At 39.7% G+C, this 21,506-nt stretch overlaps 2 protein-coding genes across 2 annotated transcripts in view; one reads left to right on the top strand and one right to left on the bottom strand.

The window, feature by feature from the left end:
- The window catches only part of ACO1 (aconitase 1), a 31,501-nt gene extending 29,730 nt beyond the window's left edge, over positions 1–1,771 (top strand). The window contains exon 20 of the mRNA XM_078884562.1: positions 682–1,771. Within this exon, the coding sequence (XP_078740688.1) occupies positions 682–792 (111 nt within the window). The 3' untranslated portion in view covers positions 793–1,771. The remainder of the gene's footprint in view (positions 1–681) is intronic.
- Positions 1,772–5,510: 3,739 nt separating this feature from the next.
- LRRC71 (leucine rich repeat containing 71) lies at positions 5,511–21,164 on the bottom strand. Its single transcript, XM_078879163.1, has 16 exons — positions 21,113–21,164; positions 18,185–18,288; positions 17,004–17,132; positions 15,243–15,392; positions 15,047–15,122; positions 14,768–14,842; positions 13,951–14,019; positions 13,638–13,797; positions 13,449–13,532; positions 11,094–11,186; positions 10,017–10,136; positions 7,973–8,099; positions 6,713–6,804; positions 6,527–6,635; positions 6,092–6,207; positions 5,511–5,905 (listed from the first exon to the last, which is right to left on the bottom strand). Exons 2-16 carry the CDS (start codon positions 18,267–18,269, stop codon positions 5,780–5,782), a joined length of 1,611 nt encoding a protein of 536 aa, XP_078735289.1. The 5' UTR covers positions 18,270–18,288; positions 21,113–21,164; the 3' UTR covers positions 5,511–5,779.
- Between the last annotated feature and the right edge of the window lie 342 nt (positions 21,165–21,506).

Genomic DNA, 21,506 nt, shown 5'->3' with positions numbered 1-21,506 from the left:
CCTACCATTGGACTACGGGTCACTGAACTCTACACCATTCCAGTCCCTTCCTCCATCCTGTAAACAATCTGATCACTGCGTGCTCCAAATCCACACTCGTCTTTTGTTAAGCATATGTTTACATTTATACTCGTTTTTTGTATTAAGGAACACTGTTAAACGCATTTCCTGGAATGCTTAATAAATGTATCCAAAAATTACCAACCAGTTTTATATTATCATAAATGGTATTGACAATCGTCTTTTTTTCCATTCCGCTTAAAGCTGTACCCTATTGCATTCATTCGGCATCTGTTGTCCGAACAGTTGTGGTTTACGTGCCCGTTTTAGAAATCATTATATATTCAAATGTTTTGTACAATTAATGTGTACATGTATGTTTAATTTCTGTCTCACTGTACCTCGCCAACCATGCTAATCACTTGATGCAGTAATTTTAGCTGTGACGGTCCCACCTGATGATGGAGACTTGTGTTGCCTCCGAAACGTCGTGATTTATTACTTTATTTTATTTCCATTATTACTTTTGTTAACTTTTAATTGTATTTTTTACCTATGTGACTTTACCGAAAAAACCTGAGAGTATGAATCCTTGCAGTCACGAAAGCTTCAAATCTAGAATTCATGCTAATCGGAGTTGTTGGTGATAGTCGGACTAAAACTTTTTGTGTTTTTTGACAGCTTGACTCTGGCAAGAGCTTCAAGGCAGTGGTGCGTTTCGACACTGACGTGGAGCTCGAGTATTACCGCAACGGAGGCATCCTCAACTACATGATTCGTAGAATGCTCTGAGTCATCCCAGCATTGTTTTGAATCAAAAATAATTTCACATGCCTTAAATTGTTGTGCCTACTCTGCTTATTCTGATCCTGCATTTAAACAACCGCACTGCCTTATACATTTATTCAGTGTGGGTGGCATAATGGTTGTGGCATCGTGGAGGTATTTCTGTGCATTTACTAACACACAGAGGGTTGGTATGTTTACTGGCGTTATTTTCTCTATGTTTGCAGTTACTATTCAGCATTATGGACGAACCAGCAAATGTGGTTGTTTCAATTGTATTTTTATTTTAAATAATATTTTCCCCTAGCTTTGCCACACTTTTTTTTACCTCCAGTAAATGTATTACCAGTTCATATTGATATCTATCGATATCAATATTTTGCTATAGATTTGTTTTATTTTATGCTATACAGTTGCTGTATACCAATGGGAGGTATTATTATGACAGAGAACCCCTTTCAGAACAAAGCGTTTTATAATTATTAGTGCAGTATTTTTGAAGTCAGATATTTGTTGGGACCTATTCTAGGAGAATGCTATCATGGTGTTTTGTCTCAAGTAATTTTCACGAAAATGTAAAGTTTTCCGATACAATTATAATAGCTGACAGCACATTAAAACATGTCTGAAACATCTTTTAAAATGTAAATGATAGTGTCAGATTACTGTCTGAAAATTCAATATATAATGAAACTATATTTTGTAGAATTGATTATGCAATTGTCTATTGTCTGTATGTGAATGCATGGGATTTAAACTCTGATGGGAGATCGGCTATGTTATCATAGCCGTGTAGTTGGAGTATGTCTCAGTAGTATAATACATTCTGTGTAAACTAAAACAATTATGAAGGACCCATGATTTTAAAATTATTTCAATCACTACTGAAATTGTAGTCCTGTGATGTTGGCATTAATATTGATACTGATGTTGGTTCCTGTTATTTCAATCAACGTGTTCATTGTATGATTCAAATAAAATTGATTCAATAGCATTTGCACATTTCATATTTTGTTTCTTGTGCTCCTAGTTTGCAGAGTTACGAATATAATGTTTAACCACTGACAGTATTGCATTGTGGAATGCAATCCAGGAGAGGGAAGCATAAACTACTATTACTGGTAGGAACCTGGTTACACCAGCCCACAGGAGACTATTGTGTCCGTCCGTCTGTCGTGCATCCAAAAATGGGAGCGGTGGGGCTGGGTGGGAGGGGTGGGGCTGGGTGGGGAGGGAGGGGCTGGTCACCCCGTTGTGCCCTTATAAAACTCAACGTTTAACCTACTCACGCCGGCTTGTGCCCGCCCTCACAGTCGGCCATATTTGCGGAATACACCACGCCGCCGTTGACCCTGGCCAATGACCGAGCAACCCAACGTTCCTACCAGCTCCCTCCGCAGGAATGTGTTAAAAACGATCAATGTCTCGAGTGAGTGCCCGTGGGTTTTTGCCACCTAAACTAGCTGGGTAGCTGGCTAAACAGGATTTTTCCACGTAAACAACATTGAAGTAAACGGCGGAAGAATTTGACAACATCTCACGTCGCCAAGAGGTGAGAGTAATGATTCAAGACACGGTTAATATAAAATTGCTCCTGTTAATGTAATTCACCGGAATGTTATTTAAATCATAGAGCGTATAAAATAGCTCACAATAGATATTGGATTGTTTGGTAGGGATGTAATGATACATTGCTTAAAACCCATTCTTACAATACACACATGTCCATGTTTGTGGTCCATGTCAGCAAATTATTTGGTGATGTAACATTGACGAATGTCTTGTTCTTTTCATGGCATAGGCAGATAACATGCACTGATTAAGCTATTTTTTCCAGACATATTGGCATGATGCAATTAGCTGACAGTAAATCATTATTCACCAACCATAATATATATTTCTGTATAACTGAAGTGCGTAATGTGTCATTGTAATTGCGATTAGTCACTGGTTAAGTTATCACTTTACGACCAGTAGGGGGTGCACAATCATTGGGCTGTTTAGCCACAGTTCACGGTGTTTCGCAGTGCACTTTGAAGGAAGCACAAACGATTTTTTGTATAACATTTATTGTCAGTCATGGCAGAGAGTTACACAAATCACTCGGTTCAAAGCGCTTTGAGCACACCACAGTACTAATCTTCCTGTAGGTATTTACCATGCATTTTTTCATGTACGTAGTGTTGAAATGTGACCGCATCTTCAGACACTCGAGAAACAGTGCTACTATTTCTAAATAGAGGAACTCGATCGTAAGCGGATGAACAAAGAAAGGTCTTGAGCCGAGACTTAAAAAGCGGGTCGACCGCAGTGGAGGAACCGCAAGGACCTGGGACTGGAACTTGGGGGCCGCCCATAAATGACGTCACGCACCTAGTGGGGGGGGGGGTCAGACATTTGTGACGAGGGGGGGGGAATTGTGACGTCACATCAACATGCGCAACTATAAATATAGACAACACGTTCTACTTAATACTGGTAGGAACCTCCTGGTTCCACCAGCCCACAGGGGATTATTGTGTCCGTCCGTTGTGCATCAAAAATGGGAGGGGTGGGGCTGGATGGGGAGGGTGGGGAGGGGCTGGGTGGGGAGGGGCTGGGTGGCGAGGGTGGGGAGGGGCTGGGTGGCGAGGGTAGGGCTGGGTGGGGAGGGGCTGGTCACCCCGTGGTGCCCTTATAAAACTCAACGTTTAACCTACTCACGCCGGCTTGTGCCCGCCCTCACAGTCGGCCATATTTGCGGAATACACCACGCCGCCGTTGACCCTGGCCATTGACCGAGCAACCCAACGTTCCTACCAGCTCCCTCCGCAGGAATGTGTTTTATTGAGGTGTTTTCCAGAACGCAGGGGCGATGTTTTGGCCATGTGCGGCTTAACGCTGCTAATATTCTCTTCTCCGTGTCGACAAGTAGTACACGGTCTACTTGTAGATGTTGAGTATAAATATCTCATCGCCATCTTCCCTTCCCAACGCTCTTACGTGGTATCAATGTAACACCTAACTCGACACGCTCACCCAAATGTTCACACATTGCCGCACGCATCGAGCCATCCGCTTCTTGAGGACGTCGGTCATACGGATGCCTCGATCGCGTATCATTAACGTTACAAATGTGACTTATATACCCAGACAGATTACACCCATTACCATTACACAAAATCAATGGAAAGTGAGGTTTGGAGATTCAGTGTTAGGGTTGAGCTTGGAGCTGGCAATTCAGTGTCAGGGGTAAGCGTTGGGTGCGAGTGATCGGTGCGGAAAAAGCAATGGGGCCGTCCATAAATGACGTCACGCACCTAAGGGGGGGTCAGACATTTGTGACGATGTGTGACGATGGGGGGGGGGGGGGGTGAGAAATGTGACGTCACATCAAAATGCGCAACTTTAAATAAATATAGACAACACGTTCTACTTAATTAAAGACTTTTTAGTAAATGTTTTCGCCTTCAACATCAGAGTGCAGCACCACATTAGATACGCACTAAAATGACAATAGTTTAAAGCGATTTGAAGCATGTGTTTTTTTTTGGGGGAGGGGGCAGAGCTTTGTGACGTCATATTTGAGGGGGGGGGGGTCTGACTTTTTGTGACGCCGTGTGACGAAGGGGGGTCAAAAATCGTCCAAAATTGCGTGACGTCATTTATGGACGGCCCCAATGGAGAGCGGCTCGGCATCCTTTATTACAATAACAAGGGGGGAAATCATGTAGAATGAGTTAAACAAAAAAGAGAGGGGGTGATAATTTCAGACCAGCAACGCAATCCTATTTTTCCCATAAGGTTTATTATTGTCGAACGCGGTTATGCCCAACACGGCATTTTCCAGGAACATAACCCCTACATTCAGTATTACTGTATGTTGCTGATCAATTAGGGAACATATTTCCTTATAATTGTAATGTTGAGCAAATGTGTGCTGATTATTGCTTAATTTAAAGGAATTTACTATTTTGTGATGTGATACCATAATGTATGCAAATAGCACGTACCACCGAAAATTCCTCTGCCACATGGTGGGAAATCCCTTCCACGTGGCAGAGGGAAGCACGGACTCGGCAATGGGGAGAAGTCGGACGTGGTTGGAGTTATATGAGGATTTGATACAGCTGGATCAACAATGAGCTGAGGAAGAGGCCGATGAAATGATACCAACCACCACGAATATTAACTGGTATTCACTGGCATCATTGCTCCAAGGAGCTGTACTAGCGGAAGGCGAAAAATTCCGTCCAGCTGTCTTTAAACGTTCTGCAATCAGACCATGAAGTCTGGAGAAGAGCCCAAAATAGAGCCAGCTTCCTCTGGTGAACATTCCTGTAGCCGCAGCGTCATCGTTAGATGAAGAGGCAGGTGATGATCCTTCCCCTTCATCTGCAGAACTCCACCACTGCTCACTCAAAGAGGCCTCGATCAGCAAGATTTTCAACCATCTGGTAGTTTTATCTAATTGTTTATATTTAGTATGCGTTAAAATGTATGTCAACTTGTAATCATATACACTAAATTGGCATACTTGCTCCAAGGAGTCGCAGCATTTCCCAGGAATGCATCCCTTTATGTATAGTGGGGGATTCCTGTATAGTTATTCACACATTTAAAAAAAATCCAAATAAACTAATAAACTATTAAAATGCAAATAGCATTTTCAAATGCACACTTTATGTTAACCTTTTTATATACAAACCATAATTGTATTTTTAAAATCATATTTATTTTGGTCCTTGTTGATGGTATTTTATTACATTAAGGTGAATTCAAACAATGATGAAAGTGAATGGGCAGCAGAAATGGTGCAATATTATGAGCTTAAGCTACAACACGTTCAACAGCTTTATTCTTTTTTTAAATCAATTTATATAACAGTGAAAACAAATAACATGCCTAAATGGATACTTAATATTCACAGAAAATCTGGTGCACACCAATGCCAGCCTTATAATAAGTATTGCTTCCTCCAGAGGGTAGTGTACAAACAGTGATGTGACAGGCATTAGCTCATAGCTGGACTCTGATCTTCCTCGGCTGGATTGGTCACTGTTTTGTACATGGGGTCTCTGGATTCCATCAGTTTACACATTTCTTTAAATGATTTGCTTTCCGATGGAAAAGCATTTCTCTGGAAATGAAGACGCATAGCATGCAACATATTAATACGCACACTCTAATAAATTGTATACAAGCAGAATAAGTACATGTCATGATGTTCAGGGGATATTGCACTCCAATTTAGCATTAAAACATATATATGAACGACAATATAAAGTATGATTTAATTGCAAAATATACAGTAGGATGTAATTACCTGTAAGGATATTCTCATTATTCCTGTGGCCTTTTTGGCCCCAGTGCCACTCACTTCCAGTTGAAATCGGATTGATTTAAGAAAAGCCTCCAATCCTACTTGTCCAATGTTATTCCCTTGTCAAAAGGAAAATCCATCCAGATTAAATACGTTTTGGAGGTATGAGCAATGGATAATAATCAATGGTCAGTTGAAGCAACCTTCACTTTTTATAGATTGTTTTCAAGTATACAACTTGTATTAGTGTTTATACATATGACCATTTATTTATAGACCTACCGTTATTAACATAAAAAGTGAAAGTTTGTGCATTAATGCTTCTGATTTAATTTTGTAACTGAGCAATGGGAGCCTCGTAAAATACATTTTCTGGTGATGGAATGTGTGTAATACACATGAGGTCACTTTGTAATGCTTTTAAGTTGAAGAGCATACATGCCAGGTTGAGACTGATGAGACATTGATTTCCAGGAAGGAAAATCTGACCATTGTGGTGCTCCACGTGATCCATCAAAGGGTTAATTGCTTCAGGAGCCTCAGGCATCTGTGAAAAAGATTGTTTCAGGGTTTAAAATTGAATTGGAATATCATATTATTGCCATGAAAAATATATTAAATTACCTCTGGCTCAGATGTTTGTGGCTTCTTGTCCTTGTTGCCAGATTTTACTCCTTTGCCTTTGTTTCCTTTGGCCAGATCCCCAACTGCAGAAACTACGAAAGAAAGCATATTAAAATGCACCTCCAGTCCATCCTGAAAAAGCATGTTCACAAAAAGGCCAATAACAATTAAACTAATTAAATATATCCATGCAGTTCCAATTAACTAAATCTGTTCCGCTAACCTTTTAAGATTACAATAGTTTGCATTAATAGTGCCGATCTGATGACAGTTGCAATCAGGCATATCAATTATGAGTGCCTGGGAGAAGGGGGTTATAATCAAGAAAATAGAATGGACTTTTTATGAGGAGAAAATGGTTTTGGTGATGGATGAGGCACGGTATTAAATTAGAATAAAATGCAATGTAGATTCAAATGAAAACATTCTATGGAGAGAAGTCATAGGCAGCAGGGAAACAAAGCAGGAATCGGTATTGTGGATGGTCAGGAGGGGAGATTTCCGGTGGGAGAAGTGGACAAGGAGCAGTCTCCCATTGAGAGCAACATCGCATTAAATAGTGGTGCAAACATAAGGCACTGTTGCTGGAGAGTTGGGTGGTACTAAATGAGGTATTACATGCCATATTTTCAGAATAAATATTTCCATATGAATTATCTGCAGAGTAGTCATGCTTTTTGGATTAAATAGGATAGATGATTGATAACATTTTTTGGCATTTGTACATGGAGTAATATAGCAAAAAATATTCAGGCAAGCCAAGTCTGTAAACAAGTTCAACTATTAATATTAACAGTTCTAGGAATATTATCACTATAACAGCTCACTTATTTGCATTCAAAAGCCACGTATGTAAAAGCGATAGGTTGAATCTTGTGCTTGATAGTATTGCAGTATTTTTAGGACAGGTATCAATCAACATGTTCATTTTTAGACTCCCATAGGCTAACTTTGGGACTCTCATAGATCAAGGCAATAATATGTAATAATTTACAATGTGACGAAAACCTTGGAATTTAGTTCAGAATCATAATTCCAAGTCCATTTCAAAATAGTTTATTCCAATTCCTTGCCAAGGATTCGTGGAATATATAATTCAATCACTTAATGACTCGGTACAATCGTATTGATCTTCTCCATGTTATTATAACGTTATTGCTGGGAGTTATTAGCAACTTTAAAATGTATATTTAGTTTTGGGTTTTGTTTTTTTAACCACCCAAAAATTGCTATTACATGAGTTTCAAAAAATGCATTTACCTTTCTTTGTCAACTTGGACTCATCCTTTTTAACTGAAACATTTAATGGCCCTGCTGACCCTAAATTTCCACTGGTTGTGCTACCAGTAGATGATTTCTCGTCCTTCTTACCAAACTGTGCCAGTTCCTGCAGTACAAAGATTCAAATCACAAACTAATTAATTATGCCAAACATATTACATTTTTCAATCAACAGTATTTATTACAGTTTGGAATGTGCACCATTAACAGTGAGTAGACTAATTGTTTAATGCATAACAAAAAAATAAACCTCAATGCATATTATATATTAATGTCAATATTAACATCAGTAAGTTCTTACAGCCAATGATAATTAAGGACCACACTCTGCCATCACTTTCTTCTGTCAGATCGTGCAACTGTTGAAATACATCCAACCTCCATAGCCTTCACTTAAATAAACATACCATATCGCGTTTGGTCTTTTCCTCGACCTGTCTCGGTAACCTGCCCTCCTCCAAGTTGCACATGTGGCTTACACTTGACAATCACTTTTTTTATTTACTAAATTTAAAATGTTTCTGACATTCCATTCCAAATGTCTAAGTTGCATATCCCATCATGCCATGAAGCTCACGGCAATCTTCACAAGCATCTACGTTCAAAGGCCATTGGCTTCTTTTCTCGGTGTTTTTTATTATGTCCATCTCCACGATCCATGCCAAAACTGATATTACTATCGGCTAAAACACTGATCTCTAAATACCAACATGAATCTCTTGACTGTATTAGGCACATTACGGCAAAAATAATCAGTTCCCTTATACCCCCATAATTCTCAATTCAAACTGAAGGTGAAAAGAATATCATCCCTAACCACCGTCATCAGCTTAGTTTTATTCAAGCTCACCTAAAGACCCCAGTATATAGTATCAGAATCTAAATATATCGAAAGTTTCAATACCCCAATAAAAGTGCTAATAATGACAATTTACCCATTGTGTTTCCTCGGTTTTCTACAGTCTCTACCAAATAAATTCTATATTGTAAATGGCAGTATGTCCAGGAGCTAAATGCCAATGTTGAGATCTGATAGCCACAAGGGGGCTTCAGGAGAGAGCTCATGTAGTATTATTTGGGTCTTTCGGTAAAGTCACGTAGATAGGTTCAAAGAAAAGAACAAAAACTACGACGTTTCGATCACAACACAAGCGGTCGTCATCAGGAAAAGGGGGTTAGCCTTGAAAGGCAAACTATTTATAAAGGTTTAAAATAGGCGTAGCCCAAGTGTCAGCAGCATGGGCGGGGTAGCTAATGTTAATGTAAGGGAAGTTGCTGCTAGAGGTGATGGTAGTAGTGGGTAGTGATGGTGCTGGTAGTGGGCTTACACCAATAAAGGGCTACTGCTAGTGGTGATGGTAGTAGTGGGCAGTGATGGTTCTGGTGGTGGGCTTCCACCAATTAAAGGGCTGCCAGTTCTAAAATGGAAATATTCCAGCCAGTTATGACTTGAACTAGTTGATAACGTCCTTCCAGTGATTGCTAAGTTTGTACCCATCTTCTCGGTTTAAATTGTGTCGATGTCTGTATATATGGATGGCTTCATGAACGAATCTTTGTTGATAGTCAGTGGGTTTGCAAAGTACCTTCGTTTCAGAGAAATCAAATTCGCGTGAGCCAACTACATTAAAACAATGATCAGCCACGGCCGAGGTATTGGTCCTACAGTGTTTCAGATCTGCCTTATGTTCACGAACACGGTCCGAGACATGTCGCTTAGTTTCCCCAATGTAACTACTGCCGCAGACACAGCTTAGTTTGTAGACGCCGGGGTATTGCATGTCAGAAATCACATCCTTCACAGATGGGATCAGATCTTTAATTTTATGTAGTGTTAAATCGAACCTGGATCTTGTGTTTGCTCATGATTTTGGAAAAATTTTGGTGACCCCTGCTATGTATGGCAAGGTGATGGTTTTGATTGGGTCCTCTGTGAATGGGATAAAAAATTAAGTTGAAATCAAAACTTTATTTAAATTGCATTATTGTGGCAATACATGTCTATCTTACACCAGTGATTTACCTTTTTCTTCGTGGAAGGTTTTGTCCCCTTTCCTGTAGCCTTCTCACCCTTGTCAATCACGCTATGGTGGTCCAGTTTGGAATCTGCGCGACGTACAGTCACAGGCTGGAAGGAGGTAACCTTTTAAAACAAAATAAATATGTAGTGTATCACATAACAGCCTGTAAAAAACAACTACAAATGGCTTAACAAGTAGAAACAACTACATCTATGAATATAAAAAAATCGATAGCAACACATTTACTAATAAACTAAATAATGATGTTTAAATCAAATGCGATTATGTCCACACAGTAAATTAGAGTGACTAAAAGGTCTTCACATTTGTCAATGACCTGCTGTCAATCTCTTCCCTGTTAATATTAACTGATGTGTTGGCATGCAGTGCGGTGTTGAAGTTCAAATTATAAAATCCACTCTTGTGAGGAAAGGCCATTCGTATGTATTCATACATACATCTCCTCTATGGTAGTGTATACATCTAGCAGGTTTGCATATTTAACAAATCTCTTATGTGATCCACGAACCCTTGCCTCGAAAGTGCTGGATCAGAGGTGTGCAATACTAAGGCTGGCTACTTAAGTGGACAAAATTATGTAAAGTTCTGACACCCACAATAAGATGAGGATCCTCCTTGCAGTCTTGAAAATACGTTTTCGACTGAGCCTAGCCATTGCCATGCTCAGCCAGAACAACACCGTGACATGTTAGGCTCACAAGACATCATAATCTGGTTCAGGGCCAAGCAGGCCAGGGGCAGGGCTACTGGTGCATTAATTGCATGTGACGTCAGTCAGTACACAATTCAAACAGAGCATCACCGTATCATCCACATGTCTCGACTCGTCCATTGTGTGTGACGAAAGTGGTATGGTTTGGCTTCTACAGTGGAAACAAAATCTGGCACCTCCTAAAACGTGCCAGGCTGGCTCGGTACAACCAGGGATGGATTGGTTGTATCATGGAAAAGAGGTATGACAAACTATTAAAGCCTATACGCACTATTAAAGCAGACATGGCGCACAAGGGGGTGGTGTGGTCAACATGAATTATGTATCTTATTATCAAGGCACTTACTGACTTCTGGATCTCAATACTGCCTCTTACATCAGAGAGCAGACTACGTCGTTGCACAACCTCTTCATGTGTCAGTGGAAATCGAGCCAAGATCTGAAAAGTACATTTTATCTTAGTGAGTTAAATGCATTCACATTTTTCAATACAATGACGATTTGCAAATCCTTCACGGTAACACCTGAAGAATGGTTGTCTAAAATATTTCACATTAGCAATTTTAAGATAGCATATCACATAGCTTTGCTTGTTTCCCATTTTTGGGAAACAAGAAGTATTGATATACAGAAATTTCAAACATTGTCCATATATCAATGTAATGTTTTTATACAGTAAACCTGGTGCACCGGAGGATTGTTGGATGGAATTCTTTGGCAGCGTCATCCAGCTTTTGTAATGCGATGCAGGAAATGGTGGACCACAACAGACTCCACTGATTATCTGTTGCAAATCCCTTAAGCATCAATATTTATTCGTTTGGTATGTCATGTTTCATGATGTATTACTATTGAGCAGCACAAGTGACCAACATAAACAGTCATAATTTCAATAGTTCAACATCATGGAGCCTCATTACATGTCTTGCAGGAGCTAATTTTGTAAACAATTGTCTCAACTCATTGAGTCCCACTATATCCCAGTTTGTTCATTCTGGTTTCAGTTCAACAAGTTCTGATTTGCCAGATAGAGTCAGTGTGTTGTATATAGCGATGGTCAAACCCAGAAAGCGCCTGGTTCGTGATTCTTAGCACCCACTGCTCCATCACCATCCTAACCAACACCATGGGTGATGGATCCAGTGCTGCTGGGGAGTGGAGGCTAGAGTTTAGTTGTGTTGGTTGTGGGAGAGGGGGCAGCTGACGATAGTTTACCATGCCAAGCAGTGCGCATTGGCAAAGGGAGCACAATTTTGCTCACCTCTCATTGAGTATCTGTCATCAGTGCCTCTATCCCGTATAGGTACTCAGAGCTACAAGGTACTCAAGCCTCTTTGCCCTGGAAAGTCAGTACTTAGTTGAAAGGTAAATCTTTTTTTCCTCCCACCGTTGTTGCATCACCTTGTATATGATTAAAGAGCTTCATCCATTATAATGTACATTGAATTGAAATATAGCAATGACAGATGCGCACCATACCTTTGTTATAACTATCGATTTAAGGTAACTATTGTAATACCGCATTTCCCCTGTTTATTTTGATTGTTCCAGATCCTTGCTGTTTTCAGACAAACTTCAGAAAAATACTGTATATAGAACTATAACTTGAAGAACAAAATAGAGGTGGTAGAGCGACCATCAGATGAAGAGGAAATAAAGACAGGTGGACGTGGAGAGATCTTTATTGGTATCTGTTGGTCAAGCGTTAACTTTTATACAATGTCCCAAAACTTGGGGCAGTATGCCAATGATATGAGTGTTGAACCAATGATACGTGCAGAGTTGTGTTTCTGATTGTGAACATAGACTTTGGACGAAAAAATAACTAATATTTTTTTGAGGTGCCCTTACCAACAAAGCTGATGAACAAACAAAAACAGATTCTAGAAACAGGTGTCGAAGATATTGACGTAAGGGTCATCAGCAAAAGGATACGGTTTATAAAGGATTTAGTGGGTATTATACTATATTAAGTGCACTACTTTGAGTTAGTGTGTTAGAAGTATTAAGGGTGGAAAGTTTTTGAAATATTATTAAGGTAGAGAATCAGGGAAATATAGGAAGTGCGTGAGACACTGAAATTTATTCTGGTCGGGTGTGGCATGTCGCAATATTGAGCCGGGTTATGAATGAGAAACTACAGCATAATGGATAGGGTTGTGCTTTAGACAGAGGTACAGATTTACACCACAATAGGAAATGGGTTGGAGGACGCACAGTCAGCACCATCGGGACATATTTGCTCCATGTATTAAAACACAGATATTCCTTGTTGAAAGTGGTAGATGCATTCCTGAAAAGTGCAGCGTTAAGCGAAAAAGCTTTAAACAAGGAATTACTGTAATGAACCACATTTGCACTATAAAATAAGCCTGCAGTCACCCCATGGCACGACAAAGAACTGAGATGAGGGTACGCTGCGTACTGTATCATTCCACGTACTCTATCATACCGCTCAGCCACGCAGCTCAAGAAAGTAGTATGTCATTGACCGCTCAGAAATCGTGTTATAATGGGCACGTTCTGTGTTGTGCGAAAAGTGTTCCCGAATAGAAGAACCGTGTTATAGCGGAAACGCGTTGTATGAAAACGCGTTAAGCTAGGACTTACCATATATGTTAAATGTTTGTTGTGTAACTATGGCTACTAACCTGATGCATTCTAATGTACTATTAATGTACTGTAGCAATGCAAAACCAACCTCTGCAAGTTTAACGGCTCCATTATCACCAATCTTGTTGTGCGCCAGTGAAAGACACAGCAAAGTCCTGTTTAAACGTAGACCCTGCAAAATCATGAAAAAAGTGCTGAATACAATACCAAAGGAAGGTATGTACCCATAGATCAATAAGCAATTTGTCTCTCAAAATCACCGTGCGAATATCCTTACATGAGCAATGTAGCCTCCCCCCAAGTCAGTAATGCAGTTGTAAGCCAAATTTAGGCTCAGTAGGGTTTTATTGGTTGTCTTGGTGGTAGAGAGGGCTTGACCCAGCAGCCGAGCACCATCATCATCGATCCGGTTGTTTCTGAGTGACAGGTGGCCTATCCTATAAACCGTGCGACAAATGCATGCAAAGTAGAATTTTCACCAAACATCTTATAATATTTGTGAAACCAAAAAATATTGTTACTTACAAAAAATCACTTGCAAAATAAATATTTAACAATACAACTGTAAAAAATATATATAAATTACTTACATAATTCCCTCTCCAATTAGTTTATGGTATGACAGTTTTGGCTCAGGATTTCCTTCCAGCACAAGAGTCCTGCATTACATGAAAGGAAATGTATATCATTAGCACGAAGTGTATTATTTAATGCAATATACACCGATTTTTTTTTTTGTAAAAACCCACTGCACTGATTACCTACTGTTGAAAAGACATTTTCTATAATTTGGTAGAAACATTTTGCAAAGTTCTTCAAGTAGCACATTTGCTAAAAGAAGACTTTACTTGAAATCAGGACCATTATGTTATAACGGAAAGTTGAGTTCATTCATTTATGTATAGAACAGACGAGTCTCACTCTTCAAGCTCAAATTATTTAACACACTGCACAGCATGCGAAATTTCGACCAATTTTCAAAGGCAGGCATTCAACTTGGGATGGGATGTTTCTTTTCCACTGGGAGGATTATTCCACAGGATGCCTTTATGTGGTTGAGTAGGAAAAACTCCTAAATGTGCTTTGGGTTGTCTTATTAGGTGATCGTTCACAGCTGTCTCATGCCATGTGACATTTTTCCGCATCACCTTTATCGTTACATATGTTGATTCGGTATGAGTTCATGTATTTTTTTTAGCACATGGTCATTGAATATGAATTAAATTTAAATGCCATTCACATGTATGGAGAATTTCCATGTTTTATTTCTTGACTTTTGGGAGTGTATTCATAGCTTTAATTTGGTACAAAACGTATACGAGTCATCGTAGTTAAAGCGACTGTTAAGATATGTATTGTACAATATACAAAACCTGACCTGTGGAAGAAACTAACAGGAAGTCTTACTTGAGATTTGTACAGAGAGGAAGAACTGACACGAACATATCCAAGGTGTCCTCATATATTCCAACATTCCAGAAACTGCAATACACACATCAGTAAAAACTTAAGTTTACAAAACATCAATTTCTTTATCGTAGATGATACAAAAAAAGTTACAGTTTGCATCAAAGACTGTAACCAATTGTAATTATCAATGCTATTTATACTGATTATTATCTATATATTTTGTCATGCACTTTATATTATATTACAAATGTACTCGTGAAAATAAATGTACAGTACTTAATGGTCGTGAGGCTGGGAATTGCTGGTAAACACTTTTTCAGAATGCTCATCATTTTTTCTTCAATTTTCCAACCTGTTGAAATAAGTACAGTACACACAAAAGCAGGGTGTAATTTTTCAAAAAGTTTTTGCATAAATGCCTGTGGTTAGAATTTCTGTGTCATGTTAGTTTCGTTTTCATTGTTCAGAATACCTCGAATGTATATCTCTTTGACAGAACTTCTGTTGTCTTCGTTTTCCGGCTCCACTTGCACACATGGTTTGAAATACACAAACGTGTCCTTGGTGGTAAATGTTGTAGGAGTAATATCTTCTTCAGATGGAGCCACGTTTTGAACATTTTCTGTCATAAGTGTATGCAAACATAATTCAAAAGTAGTATTGTATTCATGTTATATATTTTGTTAAAGAGGTTTTTACTCGTATAGAGAATGTCTTTTTAAGTGCAATAACCTTCCCAATTATATTGTTGCTAATGTCAATACAGCATGTTCAGGAGATAAATGCCAATGTCGAGGTCTGTTATCCACCAGCGTTTATGTAGTTTTGCTATTCTTCCATTTAACGAGAACAGACTACAAGTGATTTACTACTTGCTTCATAGTTGAGATGGGAGATGGCAGCCTTCCCGTGGCCCATCTGTTACGTGTTTTCATGTCAACTTAAACACAACTAATGCCGTTATTTAGACAAAACGGACGCCGGTAATTCCAATTCAGATACCATTAGCAGAGCTAAATGCTGATAAGAGGCCCTTTTAAGGGCCAGAAGCTGATTGGACCTGCCCAATAATACTCAATGAGTTACAGTCTGGGGTGGCCACAGTTTCTCAAGTCAGTATTACCATGAGCACACATACAAGAACAGCCTGTCCAATGTGGCATTGCTTTTCAGTTCTCATTGATAGTAAAGAATGTGAGGCTATATTTCTACAAGTTTCTGAAAAAGAACACTACAACCAGCTTACAGCATATAGTGGATTTTCAAATTGAGGTTTAATGACCTACTCATTATTGTCTATTCATATACTGCATGGATATATATTGATACATGAATTGTGGATTATCCATTTTGCACAACTGTTTAGTGGCAGCAACACCACTACAGTATTTATAAATACAGCATAACCTGAAAATTCCAGTAATTCGCGGATGAATTGTTGGTGGTTAGTGACTCCTCCCGTAATCCACCACACACCGCACTGGCGGCATCCGCTAATTAACTTGTTAGCTGTGCTGACCTCATAATCCACAAATTTTTGGCAGATTCATCATTTTCGCGGCTCGTTCCTCTTGAAATCTGCAGCACACTGCGACGTATTAAAAACGCATCACAGTCCGCAAACCACGATCCGTAGAAGCGGACGGGGTTATGTGGAGCTGCAGGGAAAAGTGGAGGTAATAATTGTTTTGTTATTTAGCATCAGTATAGACTAGCAGAGCTGACGTGATTTAGCAGAAAAGCAATCCGCATGTTTTACTTGGATATCAGGTCAAAAAAATGCAAACAATCCTTTTACATAGACGTATATGGTAGATTTGCACCATATTGATCTTATAAAAACCCGTAACCTCGTAATCTGTGAATTTATTGCAGATTAATTTAGCTGCTCGTCACATATCCGCAATTTGTCATGGATTAGTGGCATTGCGCAGCTAATTATATCTGTAATTCGTGGCACACCGCGTTGACGAGACATTTCATCTTGGATTATGGTACTGACCTCTGTGGTGTGCCGTGGATTATGGGATCTGTGACATGGACCGCCCATATCACTGCTGTATAAGGAATTTAAATAATTTATATTAAAACGGTGGTCAACTCATTTAAGGGCCCATCGGAAATGATTAGGATATGTGCAGAAAATGTTACTCTATAAATAATAATGAAATATCGTACTGCATTTGCAGTATATTCAGATATTTCGATTTTGCTATATAACCTGTTAACTTGCCTGCACCAGTCTTTTCCATTGCTGTGGGAGGGTGAGATCTTCTGACAACAGCAGGAGTGCTGGCTAGCCCCGTTAGGGTGCACAATTGAGTGAAATCTTGCTCAAAGTTTCCATTGCATTCATATTCCTCTGAAACAGTGACAGCCAAAAATGTGTACTGTCATTTTACATATTCATCCTTTAAATGCAAGCAATTTGAATATGCCCTAACGTTATAAAAGACAATATAAGCCTAATTAGTCATTCCTTAAGCCAAAGTCTTTCGAGAGCAGTCCACCTTATTTTATACCCATCAATTAATGTTGCATATACACCATTCTCATCTATTCATTGTATATTCAAATACAGCACATATAGCATAAGAGTAGCCAACGGGCAACTACAGTATAACATCATTATCATCCACGATCAAGCCACTGCTGGATGAAGGCCTGCACAAGCCACCACAACCTCTCATGATCCTGTGATGCAATAATCAATCCAGAACCTCCGCATGAACTGAACTCATCACTCAATTTTTTGGTTGACATCCTATGTGTTCCATTCCTTGGATGCCATCTGTTGTTATTCTTGACCACTGGTCATCATCCTTTTTAGCGATCTGTCCTGCCCAAGTCCACTTACTTTTCGTAATGTGCAACATTATTTAAGTTGTATCTGATCTCATATCCCTGTGTTCCTTTTTCAGGAACGCAATAAAATCTATACTATGAACACGAGGATCTGCACACCCTCCGGGACGACAAATGTTGTGCCATTCATTATGACAAAGTGTCAAATAGTATGTGTTTTGATTGATAAGCAAGCCATTTTAGTTAAATTAAGGGTTACCACCTCTAATATACAAAATAAACCCTGAAAAATAATCTGAATATCTCAATACTGAAAACGGGGAGTACTACACCTAAATAAATGCCTTGTCTTGAGTGGTGTAATATTACAGAATGAACAATAAGTGGGACTTTTAATTATATTATTTAATTGGACAGCTCCATTAAAAGGAGTTTCCTCGGAATAGCAGGACAGATGGCAGTCCTAGTAACCATGTATAACTAACATCTATGTGACATCTAGCATTACGTGTATGTATATTCATATAGTTATACAGTATTTTTGATAAAAGCAGTAAGAGATGACTTGCAAAATATCATTCATTTCGAAAATAAAAACCAGTTATTTACCAGGGGTGTTTATGCTGTCTCCTTCAGTTGAATTACTGAGTTGTCCTTTAGATTCTCTTGAAGCTCTTTCTGTCTTCTTCCCCATTGTGACTTTTTCTAGTGCACTGTTTACATGATACAATGTTAACATGCAATTGGTATTATTTAATTATCGATATACAGTACTTTAGTATCATATAATTTGTACATCATACGTGGTAATATTCAGAGGTAAAAGCAACTGAACATTTTATTTTATTTTTTTAAATGCTGCAAAACATTTATTCACATTCATTCACTGCAGTGCATACTGTAGATTGTTTTTTGAAAATTATATTGAACTTTTAAAAAGAGAGCTGTTTGATTGGCACATTGTTCACAACCTGAAGCTTCAGACTATAAATAATGTGTTCTTATTTGAACAGGTGGCAATTTGTCACCACAGCAGTCTTAAGGAGCAGTGAAACCTTTCGAGAGTAGTGCTCGAGGGTGAGACACTTGTACACACTTGACCTGTACGTAAGGAGCTAGGTGCTCTGAATGCTAGGGACCATTTCACCATGGCAATGGCTGTATTTTCACAATACTGAATACCCTAACATACATGTGTGTGTATAGTACTGTATTTAAAAGTCTCTACCCCACCTTGCAAAAGATACATATTACTCTATGTGACTTTCATCCTTTTTAAATATGTATTTAATTGAAGTAAAAACATAGTTAATACTGGCTCCATGAAATAATTCCGAATCAGCTGCAGAAAGCACTGCACATAGTACAAAAAACATATATAAACATAATTTCGTAATCAACACCTGTTTTTATATCCTGATTTTAGTGATTATCTAACTTAGTCTGGTTTTTCCCTTTAACCAGAGTGAGTAGAGTGCCTGACCATTTGCTAATGGACATTTATCCACCTAAACCTGACTCCTCGTGGGGTTTCCTCTACATTGCCGTTCACACTGCAGACTGCTCAATCACAAAGGGCACAGCAGGACCACGTGTCATTTGCGTAATATTAATTTCAGTGATGTTTGGTCCCATAAGTTATATGATAGATTTTGAACATGTACTTCAGCCCTTGCATATATCTACTGTTGGATGAGAGCCTCCACACACCTGAAGGACAAATCGGGGGATCTTTATCTTTGTCGGCGAATTGAGAGCCACATCTTACCGGTTGCATTTCCCCTGAGTTTGGATCGTGAAGCGATATCGAGTTAGCTGGATACGAAAGCCCAACAGAGAGCTATTGTGTGGTGCTATTATATAGGGAGCTGTAGTAGTGAGAGAGAGAGAAAAAAATGATGATCACGGTCAAGCTTCCTGGTCTAAGGGCTCTTGACGTCACCACATTGACGTACGGAATCAGAATATCTATCCTGGGAAAAAATCCGATGAGCTATGAAGCTTTTTATTTTTTACAGATGTCAAGTAGGGGCGGGTCAGAAAGTTACAACAACAAATGGTACACTTTGACACGTAGGCTTTCGCGACCAATATATAGGTTTTTTTGGGTCGCGTGAATATAAATGTGTCGTTAAACCTGCCACTACCCGACACAGCCCATTCATCAGGTTTGTCACGTAAACACAACGTGCCAATTCGTTACTAGTTCAGTACGCCAGGGTGTTGGAGAATACAATTCAAATACGACATATAGCCGGTAATTACAAATAGCACAAAAACCATAGTGCAAAATATAGGCAAGGTAAGAAAATCACTAAACATAAATGTACTCAAACTAAACCATTTTTATTTTACCAGGTAAAGCCCACAGCTATTAGTTCCTTTTCAGAAGCCACCTTGCCACAAATGATAGCTCAACGAAGTGGCTTATGTGGAAATGTATAGCAGCCAAATACTCTGAACATGTAAAGTATTAAATAAGCATTGGTGTAATTGGATGGCCGTGATGACAAGCTCCTGCAACTTCAAAGTCTTCCCTCCGCCCCAATGATAATGCCTGATCGTCCAGGACACACATTCTAGATACGTTTTATAATTAACAAGTGCTGTACAGTACTGTATTCAGGAATACCTCATTGGGTCTCAACCCGTTTTAAAAAGGGTCCTACTTTGGGATGTTTGGACATTCCCTTCCAATAGTAACAATACATTAAAAAAACGTCGTTGTTTTGTCCACACAAACCTGAATCAGCCTCAAGATATTATTTCCGGAGGTTTTTGTATTGGCATCGTTGGCCTATTATATCAAGGGGTTTGTTACGATCTTAAAGCACTATTTGAGTTTTTGCTCTCTTTGAGAAGATATGTTACTCGACAAACCTTAACTGGCTGCAGGGGCAAGTGCTGTTAACGAGCACTTATGAAGGCCGGCACGGAACATGAGGGGGTGGGTGGCCAACACCACGCCCGGCCGCCTTTGTCTCCCCAGAGGCGATGTTTACACATCACCCCGGAGACTCATTTGAGGCTGAGTCGACCTAGGGGAGGCCCAGGACCGGTTCAGATAATCGTCACTAGTGCCAGGTTCGTAGCGCAGCGTGCTAACCGCTACACCACCGCTCCCCACACACACAGACATACACTAACACACACTTAACAGACACACACTAACACACACAGACACACACTAACACACAGAGACACACTAACACACACAGACACACACAGACACAATAACAAACACAGAGACACACTAACACACACAGACACACACTAACACACACAGACACACTAACACACACACTAACACACACAGACACAATAACAAACACAGAGACACACTAACACACACAGACACACACTAACACACACAGACACACTAACACACACATACAGACACACGCGCGCACACGGGGCTCGTTCACCTCTCAACGGACGCACGGATATTCCCAACACACACACACGCATAGAACAGCATCTATTTCGTCGTGAAACCGCAGTGAAGTTCCTACTGCGAGTGTGGCTCCACGCACGAACCTGGCGCAACGTGGCCACCCCGTGCGTGGTTCCTCCACTCGAGGTCGCGACTGTCAGCTGCTGCTGCCGTTGCCTCGGGCAACCGCGGTCACGTGACGAAGCGTAGGGGGAGGCCCTGATTGGACAAGGCATGGGCGGGAAGTCCCTATACCCGCCGGTCTATCCGAGCGCAGTGTGTAGGTATAAGAAATGGGTATAGGGACTTCTCGCCCATGCCATGCGGACAACGAGCGGTCCGGTTCACCCGCCGAAGCGATGCCATTGACTCGTCGATAGTCGGGCCTACGATTGCGATTTAAGAATCGATATTTTGGTTATTTCGGTAAAGTCACGTAAGTAGAAATTGTAAAAAAAAAGTATGGATTCCTGCAGTCACGAAAGCTTCAAATATACA

The sequence above is a fragment of the Lampetra fluviatilis genome, chromosome 3 (assembly GCF_964198595.1).
Source record: "Lampetra fluviatilis chromosome 3, kcLamFluv1.1, whole genome shotgun sequence".
NCBI classification, from domain to species: domain Eukaryota; kingdom Metazoa; phylum Chordata; class Hyperoartia; order Petromyzontiformes; family Petromyzontidae; genus Lampetra; species Lampetra fluviatilis.
The sequence above is the reverse complement of the archived record's forward strand: the minus strand, read 5'-3'. Positions and strand labels throughout refer to the sequence as shown.

Bases quoted from the DNA above. Each gene is read 5' to 3' on its own strand.
- LRRC71 (XM_078879163.1), bottom strand. From the start codon at position 18,269: ATGGGGAAGAAGACAGAAAGAGCTTCAAGAGAATCTAAAGGACAACTC. The intron at 15,393-17,003 runs GCAAGTTAACAG...CACTTATGACAG, and splicing joins AATGGAAAAGACTGGTGCAG to AAAATGTTCAAAACGTGGCT. The intron at 6,636-6,712 runs GTAATTTAATAT...TCTTTTTCACAG, and splicing joins CACAAACATCTGAGCCAGAG to ATGCCTGAGGCTCCTGAAGC.